Source organism: Cyrtonyx montezumae, unplaced genomic scaffold (genome assembly GCF_038088225.1).
Source record: "Cyrtonyx montezumae isolate F1298 unplaced genomic scaffold, pur_monq_1.0 scaffold_8, whole genome shotgun sequence".
NCBI classification, from domain to species: Eukaryota; Metazoa; Chordata; class Aves; order Galliformes; family Odontophoridae; genus Cyrtonyx; species Cyrtonyx montezumae.
The window spans coordinates 28,010,746-28,030,026 of NW_027072089.1; the positions used below are offsets into that span (position 1 = coordinate 28,010,746).

The 19,281-nt window shown below is 38.1% G+C and overlaps 1 protein-coding gene across 1 annotated transcript in view; it reads right to left on the minus strand.

Moving 5' to 3' along the window:
- The window catches only part of ZFHX4 (zinc finger homeobox 4), a 153,739-nt gene that overhangs the window by 5,652 nt on the left and 128,806 nt on the right, over positions 1–19,281 (minus strand). Inside the window, exons 6-9 of the mRNA XM_065752871.1 lie at positions 15,541–15,671; positions 15,192–15,392; positions 12,471–12,588; positions 6,420–11,822 (exon numbers count right to left, since the gene is read on the minus strand). Coding sequence (XP_065608943.1) covers positions 6,420–11,822; positions 12,471–12,588; positions 15,192–15,392; positions 15,541–15,671 — 5,853 coding nt within the window. The remainder of the gene's footprint in view (positions 1–6,419; positions 11,823–12,470; positions 12,589–15,191; positions 15,393–15,540; positions 15,672–19,281) is intronic.

Sequence of the window (19,281 nt, forward strand, 5' to 3'; positions counted from 1 at the left end):
TAACAAAGAGGCCATTTAATGTTTGTCACCATGTCATTACTCCTATTTAATGGTAGGGGAACATTAAGGAGTTAAAATGCATTGTGAGCACGGATTAGATAGCATAGTGAAACAAGTCACAACAGTTATAATTAAAAAGTGGGTAATTGTCACAGTTACTGCACGGTGACATCGAAGATGCTATTGCTTGGCCATATCCTTTCAATAGGAAGTAAGAGGCAATTGTGCAGAGATTCTGCAGAAAATATTTCAAATGATAAATACTGTGGATGAAAAATTCATGAATGATGCAATCAGTATGAACTGCTGCCCCAGCTTTGTCATGTTTTTTGGACTGTCAGCTACTTCAGATTTTTCTGATTTCTTTCTATTCTTACTCCCTTCAACCCTTACAGATCATGTTGTCTTCATTATCCTCATCTTGATGATGTCTACAGCAGGCAGGATCTATTACATTTTTGAACAATTCTTTGGAATTTGGTTGTAATGTTTAGAATGCAGGCTGTAGCAGGAGAGTGAAATCTAACTATTTTATTGAAACGTAAATGTGGAACTGAGGTCTCCAAAACTAAACGAAGAAAAAGGGTGAAACAAATTCTGCATTTCCAGACTTGAATGGTTTAAAATAGAAAGAAACAGTGATAATGAAGGAACTCTCTACTTCTGCTAGCTCTTTTAAGTGGTTCCCAAAGAGGAGAGATTTTTCTTTTCCTTAGTGGAATTAGAAGACTAAAGATATAGAAATGAAAGTGCTACCAATGGGCAAAAGAAAGCAGAGAACAGAATTCAGTGTCCTGATAATTTGGAAAGCAATTGCTGTTGACTCAAGTTTTTCTCTGGATAAGATTTTAAAAACTATTCAGTAAATTTTACCCAGTGATGATGTGTGCATTGTTGAGAAAAAATATGCTGCGAACGTTCAAAGGAACTCAGGCTTAAGTGATATGTAAAAAACTATGGTAATGATGACCTAGATCAAGTATGGCAAGATGAAGCACTGGTTTTCTACAGTGCATCACAGGCAAAAACAAAAAACTGAGAAGAAAAGAAAAGGTAAATTTCAAGAACAGATGAAAACAGAAGGCAAATTCCCCTATCTACATTCATCTAGAAAACAAGAAAGGACTTCAAGAACACAACCAAACCAGAACTAAAAATCTACATGAATTAGAATTCCACCAAATAACTCCATATTAGGAAGTATGTTAGGCACATATAGCTATAACACCCACAAGGTAATACAATTGTGTTATCTAGAGAAATGTATCCCACAGGTGAGAAAATTCTTAGACACATCATCCTAGAACCATACAATAATTCTGACATTGCAAGACACTTGTTTTAGAACAAAGTTCTGAACTAAGTTTAAAGTTGCATTCAGAAATGAAGAAAATAATATTATTTTAATGAGTGCAATAAACTTTGCAAATAGAAGTCCAGTCTGAACACTAAATAAAAGAGACAAAATGAAATGTAGTATGAATATTTCCCTCATGATTTAGCATTATTGTTCTATTTCAAACCTTCTGTAAAAACAAATATCACATTTTGGAAAGACTAGTATTTTGCAAAAGTTAGTTGTATTCACAGTTTCTTGGAAACCCACGAACAGCAATGTTTGGTGCAAGAACATTAAAGTCAAATCTCTCACAATACAAGTGAAACCAAGCAGGCTCATTTATTTGTCTGTTGTGACTAAAGAGAAATGCAGGAGATAATTTTAAATCCGATGTTTATTATTATAGTTTCAATATTTCCCTATCTTAGCAAACTGCAAATGTATTCTTTAGAAGTGAGGTTCTTACTAATTCTGACATTTACCCTTTAAACAAACATGAAGGGCATATTGGATGGAGTTACCTAAGGAAATGCCAACACTGCAAACATCACTGTGAACTGGTAAATATTTAAATATAAGAAGTTTCAGTGAGCCTTCTTCTGAAGTGCATTTTCAGGATTGGACCAAAATGAAGAGATGACACATGAATGACAAATGAAGAAACTGCAGTAAATTTCACAAGAAATAGGCTTGAAGAATAAGATAGTGAGTCATAGGGGAGTTTGCTTCAACAAAATCATGCATTTAAAGAATGATGCAGAGCAGTTGTTCTGAAAACTGAGAATATCTAGGCTGCTAGAAAATAAACATGGCCAAAGACAAGTTTTCCAGGAAGTCTGCTTCTAAACAAGTCCTACTTAAACAATTCTTAGCATCAAATATGAATGTGAATCATCAGCCAAAGTAGTGTAGATGAAAAAATAGAAATGGGTTAATTAGTTGCAGGAAATACTAGTGTTGAGAACATACTGGAGAACTTATGGGTATATTATTTACTTTCATAATGAATGATTAAAATAATCTATTTTTTCCATTCAGTGTGACTGCTTCATTTTGTTTCATTAGGGAATGGGAATTTATACATTCAAGTATTTGCCAGGGAACCAAAGTGGGATGTGGGGGTTATTTAGCATATGGCAGAACTAAAAAATAAAAATAAAAAAAACCCACAAGATTGTACAAGCTGATTTACACAGTGGGCTTTGCACACAATGGACTAATTAACCTTAAGAAGATGCAAGATGAAAGAGGCTAAAAATCCATCTCAATTGGCAGTGCACTGTGTACGCTATGATGCTAATGATTTATGTTTATCTCAAAGAAGAAATAATTTGTGGAAATTGGAAAATAAGAAAAGTGAGTTACTATGGATCAGTAGGCCTGTTTACCTGGCATTCTGCTTTTATCTTATTAACAGAAAAGCGTATAGATTCTGAGGCTGAATTAATTCCAGTAAGTTAAATAATACCAGGGAACATGTTCTATAGATTGAACTCAGATATTTGTAAAGACAAACAGTGAGAATGGTCACTGGCAGTTTTGGCCAGTTCACAAAAACAGCTGTTCAAAACAGCAGAGAAGCTACCATGGTTGTGCGACCATTCACCAGCAGCACTTTGCATGTGGACTTCCTGTTCTTGAGAGTAAAGTATGACAAAGCACATTTTAGCTGAATGTTGACCTACCCAAATCTACAAGGACTGCTCTGAATGTAATGCCTCCTATTTTATTATGTTCACGCACAACTTCAGAGGCAGATGTTGGTGTTATGGCAGTAGAAGCTGAACTTTTGTGACAGTATTCTGTTGTGTGACAAATGGCAGCAGAGGAGCAATCTGTCAAAATGGCATCTGACACAGAAGTGTGTATGAAGCAAAGGTGTGTCACTGAACTCCTTCATGAAAAAAACAAAAAGACACCCAATGACATTCATCAATGCTTGCTGAATTTTATGGAGACCAAACAGTGGATGTGAGCACAGCGAAATGGTGGGTGGTGCATATTAGCAATGGAGACAGCTACACGAAATGCCACATTCTGGACAGCCATGCTCAACACAGCTGTCACCAGACAAAATGAAGAGCATCTCAATCAGCTCATTCATGTGAATCAGCAGATTATGACCAGGAAACTGTGTATGTAGCTGAGTATTGGCTTCAATGTGCTGGAAACAATGGTGGCAATATGGTATTCCATGGTTTTGGCATTCCACATCATGTAGAGCATTAAGAATTAAAGAGTTAATGCTCCAGCTCCATAGATCACAGATAGTTATGGGTATACCTGTCTCAGAAGAGAAGAACTACGTTCCCCAGAGGACTTTGCGTTGCTTTTTATTTTTATGTTTTTCTGCTCAGAGGGAAAGATAAAAACTGTCTGTGGTCACGAGACACCCTCTCTTCCCTTTCAGATCGACTCAGCAGTGGGTGCTCGCTGCCATCTCGTCTTCAGCATTTAGCGTAAGGCCTTCAGTTTATCGGACACTCTCTTATTCTTTTTAGATTTATTAGCTTCAATTCCAATTTTATTGCATTATATTATTTTGCTTTCTGATATCTTATTTCTTAAATTAGCTTTCCTCCTCAGATCGTTGTCGCTGTTTTGTTTCTAGGCCCATCTCCCTTTACTCTTTTCCCCTTCCTCTTTCCTCGGGCGTGGGTCCATGGGTCCCCCACACCAATCATCACAGAACCGTGCCGAACCTGCCCGTAAACCGCTGACAAGGACCTAATGAATTCAATTAGTTTAATCAATTCAAGGCAAAAGGTGATAGTTTTCAGGATCACACCATTACTCATGATTAAATGTGATGTCACTACCATGAGCCAGAGTCAAAATGGCAGGCCATGGAGTGGTGATATGTGAATTCTCCATTGAAGAAAAACTTCCAGACACAGTCCTTAGTGGGTAGAGTGATGTGCACTGTCATTTCAGGTAAGAAAGGGGTGATCCTTCTGGATTTCCTGGGACCCAGACTGACCAACAACTCTGAATAACACTTTATGATGCTGACTAAGCTGTATGTGTGAACTTCCAGAGATGGGCTGGAGAAGACAATACTATTCTTGCAGCCCAATAGCCAGGTCCCATACCATTTTGAAGACCACAGAGCATGATGTCAATCTTGAATAGACTGCCCAAACACATCATACAGTCCGGATTCTAATTTCTATCTGTTCAGGCTGATGAAAGATGGATGTTATGGGCAATGTCTTCAAACAGTGATGCCATCATAGCAGTTATGAAACAGTAAGTCAGCTTTGCCAGTGCAGATTTTTATGAGCATGGCACGCAGGCTCTTGTTCATCACTGCTGAAAATGCATAGCTACTGCTAATTACTATGTTGAAGAATAGTGTTTTGTAGCTGAGAATGTGCGTTATCGAATAACACTATTGTGCTCTCTGTATCTGTTGTAATTTCCATTGAAATAAGTAGGAGGCATTACTTTCAGAGTGATATATGTATTTAGCCAGTTACATGGAGAAACCATATCTATAATTTTAATGAACAACAACCAGCCATTTCTGGACCTGGACACTGTATGCCATTAAGAAGGAAATACAACAACTTCATATTTCCTTTATACGCACTCTCTGTGCCAATAAATATTTTACAAAAGCCAGAGGGCAGTCAGCCAGAAACTCCATTGTGGAACCCATTCCGATCCAATGAAGAGAAAAGTGAGATACTTTGACCACTACTTAGGGAAATAATAACATCGTCATCATTAATCAAAGCAGAGATGGGTAGCAGAAAAGACATTGCTATAGTCTTAGTTTGCCTAACAACACTAGTGATTAAATCCCTACCTTATTTGCCAAAGTTAGTTGTTTTGTAAAAATAAAAAATAATAATTAAAAAAAAAAAACCTAGAAATTACTAGCAAGTAGAATTACTCAATAAAATGAGGTGAAGTGTCTTAACCAACTCCCTACCTCTGCTGAGCATGTATTTGATACAAATGTGTAAAGTTTGAGGATCAATCAGAGAACTTCAGTCTGCAACACTGCACTCACAATGAACTCTGTAAAATTGGAGCCTACTACAAATAAAAATAATGGGTTCATTCTTTGAGGACTAAACAAATCATTCTACAGAAATCTTGAATCTCTAACTTCTATTAAAGTTATTTCAAGCGGAAGTACTTTCCAATGTGAATAAAAACCAGCCAACTTCAGTAAAACAGAATTATGTGTTCAGTTTAAAAGCACAAATTCAAGTAAAGTGGTGTATGCCTGCAACGACTTTAAAAACTCGGAATAGGAGACATTCAGAAACTCCTGAAATTTTGATCATATTGAAACTATAGTTAGTGACCACCTTCAACAGAAAACTTATCCTATTCTAATTATTCAGGAGTATAGTACAGGGTCTTGGGCAGAATTTTTTAGTGTTCATGTTGAATCAACAGATTAAACTGTCTTAATGGGTGGACTAAATGTCTGATGAAACACTACTGTGGAAATGACTAATTTGCACTTCCTCAGATGTTATTTAAATATTTGCAGATTTTACAGACAAAATTCTAACCCGTATTTTGCCTATGGTAATATCATCCAGAAAAAGAACAGCAACAACAACAACAACAACAACAAAAAGAAAAACCTCCAATAATATTGCAATTGTTATATTTTTGATGTTACAGAAGCCTAATATGCACTAAAACATTTCTGTTTATTAGATTTCAATTAAAACCTAGATATTCTGTTTAGGGGAAATTAGAGATATCACCCAGTTTGGAGTGACAGTCTTGTATAGCACTGGGTACTTCTCATTGCAGTATTTTTTATCTACTCACAGAATCATGTAATCACAGAATGGTTCAAGTGGAACGGACCTTGGGAGGCCCTCTAGTCTAACATTTCAAGCAGAGCCACCTAATCAGGTTGCCCATTCCGTGTCCAGGTGACTTTTGAAGATCTCCAAGGAGACTACACAACCTCTCTGGGCAATCTGATCCAGTGCTCCGTCACCCAATAAAGTGAATTCACAATATGCTGTTTTAGAAGGGGATGGTGACTACACAAGGTGATCTAATTAACGTACTGAAAAAAAAAGTCATCCCCTTATAGACTTACTGTTTGAACTTTGCGGAAATCCAGGTAAGGAGGATGGACCATTCATTCCAGGCAGAAGAACAGGAGGAAGGCCAGGGAGTCCTGGATAAGCTGCTGGCAAACTGATGCCATGTAGAGAACTGCTGTCCATCATGCCTGGCTGCTGAACTGTTAATCCTAGCACATCAGTAGCCTTTTTTATGCGATCCAATTCTTGCTGTGCCATCAGCTGTCTAACTGTTGTAGGAGCTAAATAATCTTTCTCGCGATCTAGCTGACTTCCCACAGTTTCTCTCACTTTTGTAATATGCTGTTTGGAAAAGATATGATCTCTTATGGACAAACGTGCAGAATATTTTACACCACATAGAGAGCATTCTGGCTTTGTTCCATCAGGCCCAGTCTGATTTATCATGAATGGCTTCCCTATGTTAATTTTGAATTTCTTTTCTTTTGCCCGCGCATTCTGAAACCAGACTTGGACAACACGTTTGGGCAGACCAATCTCATTCCCTAACATTTCACATTCTTGCATTGTTGGAGTCCGGTAGTCACTAAAGCAAGCTTTGAGAACTTTAAGCTGAAGGTTACTCATTTGTGTTCGGAAACGTTTGTGGCCTGGCCGATCACTGTTTTTGGATTTAAAGGGATTGCTGGCTCCAAAGGGGTTTGGTGAACTTGGATCAGCTATGCTTGAAGTTTCACTGCGGTCGGCATTATCATCAGGGTCATCAGTAATGTAATAACTTTGGTCATGATCACCATCTTTTTCATTGAAATGTATTGAGGGGCTTGTAAGAGAAAACAGAAATTTATCATCAGTGTTCTCACTTGTAGGTGTAGTTGCAGCTTTTGTAAGCGCATCATTCACAAGTGTTTTTGGTTCTTTGGGAGGTGATGCAGGCTTTGCATCCCCTGAACTGCCAGTCGTGCTCTCCATTTCATTGTTTCCCTCATCTCCTGTTGTGGCATCACTAATTGCTGTATTAATTGATGAAGTCTCATCAAAGTCAGTCTTGTTTTGATCATATGCAGAGTCAGCAGGAGGGGCATTCAAATTTTCTATATCCTCGCTAGACTCTGCTTTAAAAGAAGAAGGACTTAAGAGATTTTTTGGTGACATTTCTGCATTTTTGCTAATGGGCGTTGATACAGTGGAGGCTAATTCATTTTCACTTGATAGTTCAGTTTTTGCTAATGACAATGATGGGTAATCAAAAAATATGTATTTTTGCGGACTTTCTCCTCCATCTTCAGTTGATATCAAGGGACTTGGTGGCAAACTATAACCTGCTTGTTTCCCTTCATTCCAATGTCGAGAGCGAATGTGACTTTCTAAAGCTGATTTTGCTTTAAAGAGTGCTCGACAAAATGGACACCTTTTATGAGACTGGGCTGGACCAACAGCACGGAATTGTCCTTTTCTTTCTCGGGCTCTAGTGTTCTGAAACCAGACTTGTACAACTCTCTTTTTAAGTCCCACTTCACGTGCAATGTGATCTAACATCTTTCTCGTGGGGTTGGAATCTAACAGGTACTTTTCATAGAGAATTTCCAGCTGCTCTGGAGTAATTGTAGTTCTTAAACGCTTATCGCGATGTTGATCTTCTCCACTGTTTCCTCCTTCTTTCTCACTACAGTTATTGTCTTCTTTATCATCCAGCTTTCGTTTCATGGAACCAGAAACTGTAGCAGCATGTGCGGTGTGTGATGAGCCAGTCTGTGGTGGCATCTGAGCAAGAGAACTGTTAAGCAACTGTCCAGTCATCAAAGGATTATTGGGGTCAAATATCATATAGGGCATATCCATTGGTCTCTCTAGAAATTGTGAGTGAATAAATTGGTTTTGGGCTGCTAGGAAATGCATGTGCTGGTGCTCTTGCCAAAGTTCTAGAGTTGGAAAGGCAACTGTACACTGATCACATTGGTACTGTAATAACTGAGGAGGTAGACTGTTCTGTAGAGGAGTCATTGAAATTGGTAAAGGACTGGAAGGAACAGGTGTAGTTTGCGATGCAGAAGGAGGTCTCCCTATTATCTGTGATTGTTTTTGTTGCTGTGGTTGAGAAGCAGAGGGCTGAGGATCAGAAGGGTTTACTGGAGCAGATTGTACTGGTTTGGTGCTTTGGGAGGTTGTGTCGGTTTGCTTAGAGATGGTTTCATTTGGTTTTGGTTTTTCGGTTGACTCCGGCTTAGGAGAAGCCTTCTCAGGTTCTGGTTTGGGGGATGGAATCAAAGGAGTACTAGAACCGGAGCCAGAGCTTGCTGCTGTGACTGCCAGGCTTTTTGATGCATCGTTTTGGCCAGAAACTGTGCAGTTCTTATACACTGTTTGATCTGAGGCATCCATGGAATCTTCAGTTTGGCTTTCATCTTGAGCATCATCATCTTCATCTTTGTAACACTGCTTTTTCTGGTGTGTAATCAAATCAAAGATCCTGGGAAAAACTACACTGCACTTTTTGCACTGGTATTGCATGTTGCTAGTTCGAATGTAGCGTTCATTTGTCAATTCCCTTTTCTCATTGTCCTTAGTTTCAGCTTGATTTTCATAACTTTTGCGAGCTTTTTGTCGTGCATTTTGGAACCATACAACAATAACTCTAGTAGGTAGGTTAAGAACAGTTGAAAGTTGTTCAATTTCATCATCCTTTGGATAAGCGTTTGTATCAAAAAAGTCTTGGAGGACACGAAGCTGGTAATCAGTAAACCGTGTTCTGGAGGACCTCTTGCTGAAAGATGCATCAGACTTGTAAGGTTCTACAGCTGAAGGCTGAGGATCTATTCTGATATCTTCCAACACTGTTATGGGAGGGTTGCTGAAGTTATATGGAGAATCTTTATTTCTTTGTCGTTCTTTAAACAGTGTATTACGAAACCAGTGCTTGATAACTTTCTGAGAAAGACCAGACTTCTCAGCCATTTCTTGGATCTGCTCTTCACTTGGGGAATTGTTAATATCAAAATAAGCCCGCAGTATTTTTAACTGATCATCTGTGATTCTTGTACGTGGACGCTTGAACTGAGAGTGGCGCAGGAAATTAGGATCTAGACCCAGCTGCTGCTGACAAAGCTGGGTAAGATCTGCAGACAAAGTATCCATTGGTGGCAACTGGAGGGCAAGCTGAGGAGGCAGTGCAGGATGCTGCACTGGCTGCATCATAATTGGAGGGAAGAGTGGGAGATCAAGTGAAACAGGAAGCTGGACTTGAGGTGGGGCAGATGGCGGTGGTGGTGGTGGAGGAGGTGGTGGTGGAGGAGGAGGAGGTGGTGGTGGTGGTGGTGTGGGTGGCAGAGCTTGCAGAGGAGTAGGCGTTGTGTTTTGAATTTTTCCACCCCCAGCTGACGAAGTCTGAGAAGGAGTTGGAGGAGGAGGAGGTGGCGGTGGTGGAGGAGGAGGTGGTGGTGGTGGAGGTGTTTCTGGAGAGGATGGAGAAATTGGATAAAGCTTGTCATATGCCTCCCTATATTGTCGAGCAAACTTTTCTAATGCTCCATATGGAAAAAACTGTCCGTGTACATGTTCCTGATGACTCTTCAGAATAAGAATGTTGGAAAAGAGCTTACTGCATGTTCCACATTCTAGTTTGTCAGTATTTTCACCTTCACCAGTCTTGCTTTTTTTCTGCACTTTTTGTCTGTTCTCATTGTACTGGATAACTAGTTCAAAACCAAAGTTCTCCAGCAAAGCCTTGGCTGCATTCCCTCTTGCTCCAGATGCTATTCTGGGTGGTGGGATGGCTGATTCTGAGGATTTTGGTTTCTTCATATCTTTGTTTTCTTTTAGTCCTTCACTCTCATTAGTAAATTCTTGCTTTGGCTTCTCTTGTTTCTCAGAAATCTCTTCTGACTCCTTATATGATGGCATATCTTTTATTAACTGGCAGTCTGTGCTTACTAAGCTAGTTTGCTCTGCTTTCATCAGCTTGCTGCTTTGCTGCTGCTGTTTTTGGGACTGAAGTTGGGGTTGAGTGGATTGATATTGTTGTGCTTGTTGCTGCAGTATCTGTAGCTGTGTTTGACCAACATGGTGCTGAGTTTGTATCTGCTGCTTCAAATCTTCCAGCAGTGATCCTGTCATACCAGCCATTCCGGGCATACCAAACGTGGCAGAACCAGGCAAACCCAGGTCTGGGCTTAAGCTAAATTCTGTCCCAGGTATATAAAATGGGAAAAGGAATTGAGGCTGTTGGAACTGTAAGAGTGCTTCAGGTGTCATTGGAAAGTGAGGCAAAAAAGCTGGGTTTAGAAACTGGGGTTGAAAGAATGCAGCTTGCTGTTGCAGTTCATGCTGTAGTTGCATTTGAAGTTGTGCTGGTGACTGGGGTGGGTGATGCGTAGGTTGAGCAGAAATTAATTCAGAAGCTTGTTTTTTATTTAATTCTTTGGCATCTAAATGTGTTTCTTTGCTGTTAACTGCTGGTAAACTCATAGAATCTAGTATTCCTTGGCTGGGGCTATTAACATTCCCTGCTACACTATTTCCACTACTTATATTACCACTTGGTTCTAATTTTGCAGCCCTTGCCTTTGTCTGATGAAGCACAGATCTCATGTGGATTTCCAATGTAGAACTTTGGCTATATGCAACATTACAAATGCTGCATTTGTAGGGTTTGTTGTCAGTGCTGCTGTTGGTTTCTTGAGGGACAGGACTTGATGCCTCCTGCAAAACCTTTTTGAGTTTATGTAGATGGGAGACAGAGTTATAGTGGACCAGGAGAATGTTCTTTTGAGTAAAAGACTCTTTACACACGGTACACTTATATGGGCGAGATGGATCTAGAAATTTTTCCATAGTAAAATTTGGCCCTTTTCTAAAAGGTAAGGTTCGCTTTGGTTCTGAGCCCATATCATCTGGAATAGAGCTACTATCGCTTCCTACAGGACTTGCTTTACCTTCCTGGTCCATCTCATAATCTCTTTCTATTTCCTGCTCTAGTGCATGATCGTCTTGTCCCATACTTTCACCTTCTGCCCAGAGTTCACCATTAACAGGTAAAGATGCACACAGCTGCTGAAGTTCAGCTTCATTGAGTTCAGGGTGGCCTGCTTCCAAGTGTTTTTTTAAAGCCTGGAATGTACGGAAGCTACGTTGGCAAAGGCTACACATGGTAGCTGCCCGAATAGCATGATACTGGGAATGTATCTGAAGCTTCTGCATAGTCTTAAATGCCAAGCTACAATGATTACAACGGTACTTATAGACATGGCGGTCAGAAACAGAGAGCTGTTGCTTCTTCTGCTGTTCATTTAGCTGATCAGGCATTGAATCTGTGGTCTTTATATCTTTACTGCCACTCTTATTCCAATCTGGTGTTTCAGTAGATTCTTTGGGTGGCTTCTGTTCCTCACTCTTAATTTCCATTCCAGGCTTTGATTCATCAATCCCAGGAGCACTTTTCTCATCCACAGGACTTTCACCTAGTTAAAGAAATTTAAGTGCGTTTCACACAAGTAGAAGAAAATAACACATGGTATTAGTGTTGTTTTCATCAGAAATCAAGAGCAGCACATAGTATGGTTTATGTTGGCTTAGTAAAGAATAGCAGTCCAGACTTGTCTCAAAGAATGAAGCAGTCAAGACCAACGGGATGCTAAAATGAAAATGCAAGCATGATGACAAGTAGCAGTGGCAGTTGGCCCAGCTGTGGCATGGAGCTAAGAAGAATGTGTTTGGAGGAGAGAGGAAGGAGCATTCTCCTTCAATAAGGCAGTTGTCCAGCACAGAGTACTGTAAGTGTCCAGGATGAGGAACCTACTATTGGAAATGCAAGTAGGCTTGCTTAACATTCCCTACAGATATTGCTGAAAGTGCAATTGTCTTTTAGGACTGGATCTTATTTGTTGGGGTCTTGCCTTCAAAGAGGTTAGGGACTACTACTGCGTGCTTAACTTTACCTCTACTGCAAGCCAACCAGTGTGGTATACATAAACTTGCAAGTAGTACATATGCAAGCCCCGTGTTACTTTTCTATTTTTTATCTAATCCAAATGGATTCACTCAGAAAAAAACAGTGGATTATTTCTAAATTGTCCATACCTAACTTCTACATGACTTTTCTCGCATACCTGAATATTTCCCAGATCCCTCAGCTGTAATGGTTGCAGGTGTCTCACGTTCAGATTTCTCTGAAGCAGCTGCTGGCAATAGCATACTATTGGGCATCATGACATCTGGCACAGGAACCTTTGAAAACCAAGTACATAGTATTATTACAGGAAAACTAATATGAAATTACAACTCAAAAGATCACCACATCTCAAAGACTGCCTAGACTAAACAAAGGCCTTGGTTCTGTCCTCGATAATGGTTCCTGATGGAACACAAAATCAGAGCACGGTCTACCTGTTGGTAGAGGATAAACTCAAAAGAATCCACAATAAAGTGATGCCACAGAACTAAGTATGTTCAATATTTTACTGGGGTCAATGTCACTACAAAGAAGGTTGGGAATTTTCCTTGAACTTCCTCTAAAGACAGAGATGGTGCTAAGATATAGCCAGTAGCCAGCTCTTGACTAAGGGTAATCACACTTCATCTTACATGAATAGCTTTTTAAACAAATGATCCACATTCCATGATCTTTTAAAGAAAATTATAAGCTGATTTCCAAACAGAAGAAGCAATTTATTGTCATTTAAAATAAGGCTTTTCTCTTTCCTTTGTTCTAAATTCCTCACGTAAGTATCTTCTTTAGACTGCTTTACATGTCATGTTAGGCTTTTGAATTCTAGATAGAAATCTTTGAAAGATGTGTTGTTCTAGATGTTTGATAATGCTCATTTCAGTTAAACTTACATGATCATTTGTTTGATGATTTGTGTTTTTCTTTTGTTCAGATCTAGTGACTGATTTTATTTGGGCAAAAGGGACTTCTACAGAAATGACCTAGTTAACTGCCAATGTCCCAGAGAAGAACATCTTGCTCTATATGGTATTTATTTTGTCATCAGAGTTCAGGTATGGACAGAACGTAGTAGTTATATCAACTACAAAAACTTAAATGATGCAGATTATGGTTTGCAAATAGATATTTTTCTCTGAAAAAAAAAATTGAGGGACATCTCAGTGAGTGAGACAGCTCTCTAGCACACAGAGAAAAGAGGACAGATTTCAAAGTTGTCCCATTATCAACATATCAAGAATAATGAAGAACTTGAGAAGAAAGAATATTAATATCAAAGAATCATAGACTCATTTGAGTTCAAAGGGACCCTTAAAGGTCATCTGATCCAACACCTCTGCAAAGAACAGTGACACCTATAGCTCAGTCAGGTTGCTCAGTGCCCTGTCCAGCCTGACCTTGAACGTCTCTAGGAATGGGGGCATCCACCACCTCTCTGGTCAACCTGTTCCTGTGCCTCACTGTCCTTATTATAAAGAATTTTTTTCCTGATATTGTACCTAAATCTTTCCTCTTTAAGTTTGAAACCATTTTTCCCCTGTCCTATCACAACAGTCCCTGCTAAAAATTCTGTCACATTCTTTCTTATAGCCCTACTTTAGATACTGATATACTGCTATCAGGTGTCCCCATAGCCTTCTCCAAAATATGGAGACAGTTTATCAGTCTCCTAAAAGGGTCTGAAATGTCAAATTTCTACTGTTCTTTCCTTGCGATAGGGGCCACATTTATATTGTTAGGCAGAATTACACTGAGTAGAAAACTGAGGAAAAGAAAAGAACAAAGAAAACTTTAAACTGTTCTTGTTGATTTCCAATTCTGCATTGCTCCTCAGCACCTGGCACAAGGAATTCCGTTAAAGATTTCTTTCAGTTCTTTATTATTCTTCGCCATTTTAGTTAGGAAATAGATGACTGGCCTACCACTGCAATGTCATAAATGAAGAAGTTGTCTGTGTTTACAGAAAGAAATCTTAAAGGAGCTGAATCCCTGAGATTTCCAGGAACATATCCTGCTAAAAAGGTAAGACAACTAGACACTAGGATGTCTTGGGAAGCCTTTTCTAGGTGAACATACAATGTAATTAAAAAAAATCTAAATTTGATTATTTTCACTGACAATGGCTTATATAGTGTTGAGACATTCATTTTCTAGGAAATTTATTGTTTTGATCTGTGAAATTTCTCAGTGAAGAACAGGAATTCCCAGGTTAAATTTGTGTTGATTTGTTCTCTAAACTGAGCCAAATGTGGGTAAATCTATTTCAAGTCTATTCCTGATTCAGGGTAGGTACTTGAAAACAGGTATTCTTTATCCAAAAGAACTGCTCTAATTTTTCACACTCGTATTTTTTCATTAAAAATGTGAAGAATTTATTATGCAGAGGCAGAAAGTGAAAAACAGGACATTGTGAAAAATATGACATCTGTGTTTTCCAATTAGTACCACTATTGATATTTTACAGTGAATTTCATGTAGTATAATGAAAGTACAGAACAGTTATATACAGGAATACTTCAATATTTTGGCACTCCATTTGACACAAAAGTCCTGAGGGTTTTCTTACAAACTGGAGTTGGGATATATCTAAAACATGGATAATGTTAGACTATATAAATTAGACTAGATAAATTTATGCTCAGATAAACTTGCTTATTCCAAGGTACAGTCAAGGAGGAACTGTAGGTTTTCAGCATCTTTGAAATCCACCTCCAGTCCCTTGAAGAGTTCCCAAGGGACATCAATCAACAGACAAGCTACACAGACTAAGAATCCTGACCTGTTCCCCATCTCTGGCTACCAAAATGCTACATCACAACACATACATTGCTGAGAGTCCCGAATACATTTCTGTAGCAGGTACTTCAGTATTTGGCACACTTACAGTCATGAGCAGCTTCTCCACACAGTCAGGTGACACACTGTGCAAATGGGTCAGATGAAGCTGGAGATGCATTTTGTTGCTGAGGACATCTTGGCAGAGGGGGCAGCAGATAACAGGTTGCATTGAATGCTGTGATAGGACATGCATCTGGATACGGTTTGGGTCCCTACTGTTGTAGTTACAGTAAGGACACTGATAAAACTGAAAAACATCAAATTAAGATGCAGGCTGTCAGTCAGTGTGCTTTTAATAACTTGTTAATATTGCTGTTTTTACAGCACATCATCTCTGTTTTATTCCTATTTGAAAGAATTTGAGAATAACATTAAATCCTTACATTTTCCTTTACCTGCTCATGACAAAATTTATTGTCTTCTGGAGGCTTTGACTTTTTAGCTGCACCATCCTCTTCTTTTGCCAGAAGTTGTTGCGTCCCTACCACAGTGTTCACTTTTGGTTCCTTCTCTGGTGTGACTATTCCTGTTCCAAAAACAATTTTTAAGATCACATTTTAAACTTGAAAATACTCTGTTTTACAAAGAGGCTGTGACTCCAAAGGTCTGTATTGTCTCTGAGGGTATTTTTTTAATGTTCTGAGAAAAATATATATTTGAGAAAACCAACTCTGGTAAGTATAAAGGTGAAAATACTTTCATCCTTGGTGGATACTCTATAAATACATTTAAAAATGAACTATTTTCTACTGTTTAGATAACCTGAGGTTGCCTTTAAAGATTAATCAATAAGATGCCTTCTTTAGCAGCGCAGTGTGAATTTGTGTATTGCATTAAAACAAATCAGCTTTTGCTTAAAAATCCTGTTTTCCAAAATAATTAATTTGCTGATGTTTAATTACACTCTCTCTATTTTCTAAACTGTCTGAGCAATATGATTATTGTGCTGTTTTGATAACTCCTGCCTACTTACAATTCTGAAGCTAAATATAGTAAGGCTTTAAAAGAAATACTGTGGAGAATAGGATTTCAGAGCTAACTTAATATTAATTATATACAAAGATCAGTCATTTGGGACTGCCTTAGATGTTTACACTGTGAATTTTTATAGTCTGGCATTTCTGATCAAAACCAGAATATAATTGTTTTCTATAGATAGTTCTACTATTAAGTATTAAATACTATACTTAATATTATGCCTGAACTAGCTGTGTAATGCAGCCCAGTCTTGCACACATCAAAGAAAAGAGTGCAATTCTAATTTCCCAGTCCATCAGAAAATTCTTTCCAGCGTCAATTTGCCAGATAATCTCTTCTGCTAGGCTGGATATTACAAGAGCATTGGGTAGGCATGTCACATACATCTCATGACAAACACAAAACCTCATTTACCAACCATTCCAATCTCATCATAGTGCAGCATCATCTGACCTTTTTTCTGCTGTTTATTATGAGTATTTCTAATTTTAACTTTCAATTTTCACCATCTTCCAGTCAATTTGCAACTAAATTATTTCCAGGGTGAGGACACTATCACTGGACACTGGGTGCAAATACATCTTGAAATGCAATGAAGCTAAACCATTGATTGCTATCAGACCCAACGTAAATATATAGTCCAGGGGTAATCTGATTGTATGCTGTGCATGAAGATTTATCTTGATTTTTTTCAATCCACATAAGGTTCATATAAATGAACAAATTGCACCTCGTTGCACAATAACCTAGGATTAATTTAAAAATAAGGTCATGGATGCTCTGGCAACAAAGTAAACACAAAGAAAATACTTGTATTTTTCTATAGACAAAATCAGTATATTTTTAATTATTATCTTAATTATATAGACTTTGTGCAACATTTGATATTAAAAGAGCAACATTAAAGAAAAGTAAAATAAAAGAACATATAAGGTAAGTATCAAATCCTCGTGGTAAAATAATAAGCATTTGAAAACTGAATCACACAGAGACATGTTCTGAAGGGCGTTTAGGAAAAAAACATAAACATATTTTATGACATATACTTTAAAGCTAATTTCCCCACACGTTGTTTTTCATTCCTACACTGGTAATTATTTCTTTTGGCATAATTTAGACCAGTATGTTCTTGCTCAAATTAAAGTTTACTCCTGCCATATTTTCCTACTTTTAAAGACCAATTTATCAGCACTGATTTAATATCTGGGCACACTGCTTTCTGGAGCCCCTCTGAATTTCTACCCTCTGAGGATCTGTTCCTGGAGGCCTCATTTTGATGGCTCAGTTAAGAGATGTACCTGAAGCACTGGTGAAGCTGAAAGGTAAAAAGCTCATGGGCTTTTTACCATTTAAAATGTACCAGTTTGTTACTCAATTTGGTTTATGATAATACAGTTCTCACTGGCCTAGCAACATTTACTTGGCAACACAGCATTTAAACACATTATTTAAATGTCTTTACTGTGAGAATTATAGAAAGTATGAAAGTGACATACTATATTAACAGAAAAAGGTTGCTTCTCAGGTTTTAGAAGGATAGGTTCAAATTATTAACCTCTCTTCATTTCCAACTGTCAAAAATGTCTAACAGTTGCCTACTGTTTCTTCCCTTTATCATATGCCACCTCTAAAATGCTCCTTTAAAAAGACAAATGGGGTAGAATCTCAGCTGGTGTAAAGAGACACCGCCATACAGGACAATGAATTTAAAAAGCAAAATAAAACAATTCTGCCTTCTTCTACCCTCTTCACACCAGATTGTTTTCAACATATTGTTACAGAAATTAGGATCCAAATTCTGCTCAAAAATCCTTTTGTGAAAATGCATTTAACTGTGCTTTTGGCATTGGTATGCAACTGCTAATGCAGTTTAGCTTGGAGTAAACTCTGTGTGCGCTTGGGTATACAAAAGGTTAATATTATACATCGTCTTCCACCACAGGATAGGACAACTTGATTACTTCAAAGGGACGATAGTAATCACGAAACACATTGTTCTTGTTTCAATAAAAACAAGTATTTTTTTTGGTTAATTTTTCTTTTGTTGTTAATATAACAAAAGTATGGAGTCATCAAACACTGTGCTGGGGTCAATAAATGAATATAAAAGCAGAGCTTTTTACTATGCTTACAATGATATTTATATAAATTGTGGAAATTTACAGAGGCTTTGTTGTTTTTGTAGTTGATGTTACTCTGGATTCAGTCAATCTCAAACCCTGTTACTTTTTATTGAACCCAAGTTACATCTGGATTATAGAACTGTAACTGTGGCTCAGGTTTGGAAAAAACGGGCTGAAGCCACTTGCCCCCATGCATGGAGAGGATCAAATCCCCAAGCCAGAGCAGCACCTTACGCCTGGGTCTCTCTGGGCCACAAGTATAGCTGAAAAAGAAAAAGAGGTTTGGACTCCCTATGCAAGTGAATGGTCTAGCTAGTACAACTCACTGACTTTTCTTACTGTACCAACTTTCTGTTTTCTGGATTGGATTCAGTGTTTTAAGGAGCTTCCTGCAGAGAGGCTGAATACAGTTATGGCCTTACAGATAGGGTATTGAAAGAGGAGAGGGAGAGGAGAGAAAATGTTACAGTCTTGAGCTTGTGGTGAGGCACCGTTTGCATAGCTGAGAGTTCCACTGGCATGCTCTTCTTAATATGCAGCTGGAGGAAGAGACTAAATATGTTCTTGTTCCTGTTTTAAATCCAAAATTTCTATTTTTGAGACACGTTATTTGTGTTTTTTTCTTAATTGTGAAACACAATTTGAATACATTTGGTAATGCAGAACATGCAGTGTTGTTTTAGATGAATAATGTACTTTTGTTACTACACTTAACTGAAAGAACAAGACTAGTTAAAAATAAGTGCCACAAAATAGACTAACTGCCAGTTACAGAATTAGTTAAATTGTCTAATATTGCTGTACAAAAATGACATAATTCTCTGCAATTCAGATGCCATCACATTTGTAGCATTTTTGAAACTCCAAAATAAAAATACAAACTTTTGAGTGACTGATAAGGGGGAGAATGCTAAAAAATGGAAATCCTCGAAAACCTACAATCAGAATACTGTCTTGTTATTTATGAATCATTGTATTTGATAAAGATTGCATAATTTAAGACTTTTGACACATCAGATGATATTATTCAACCTC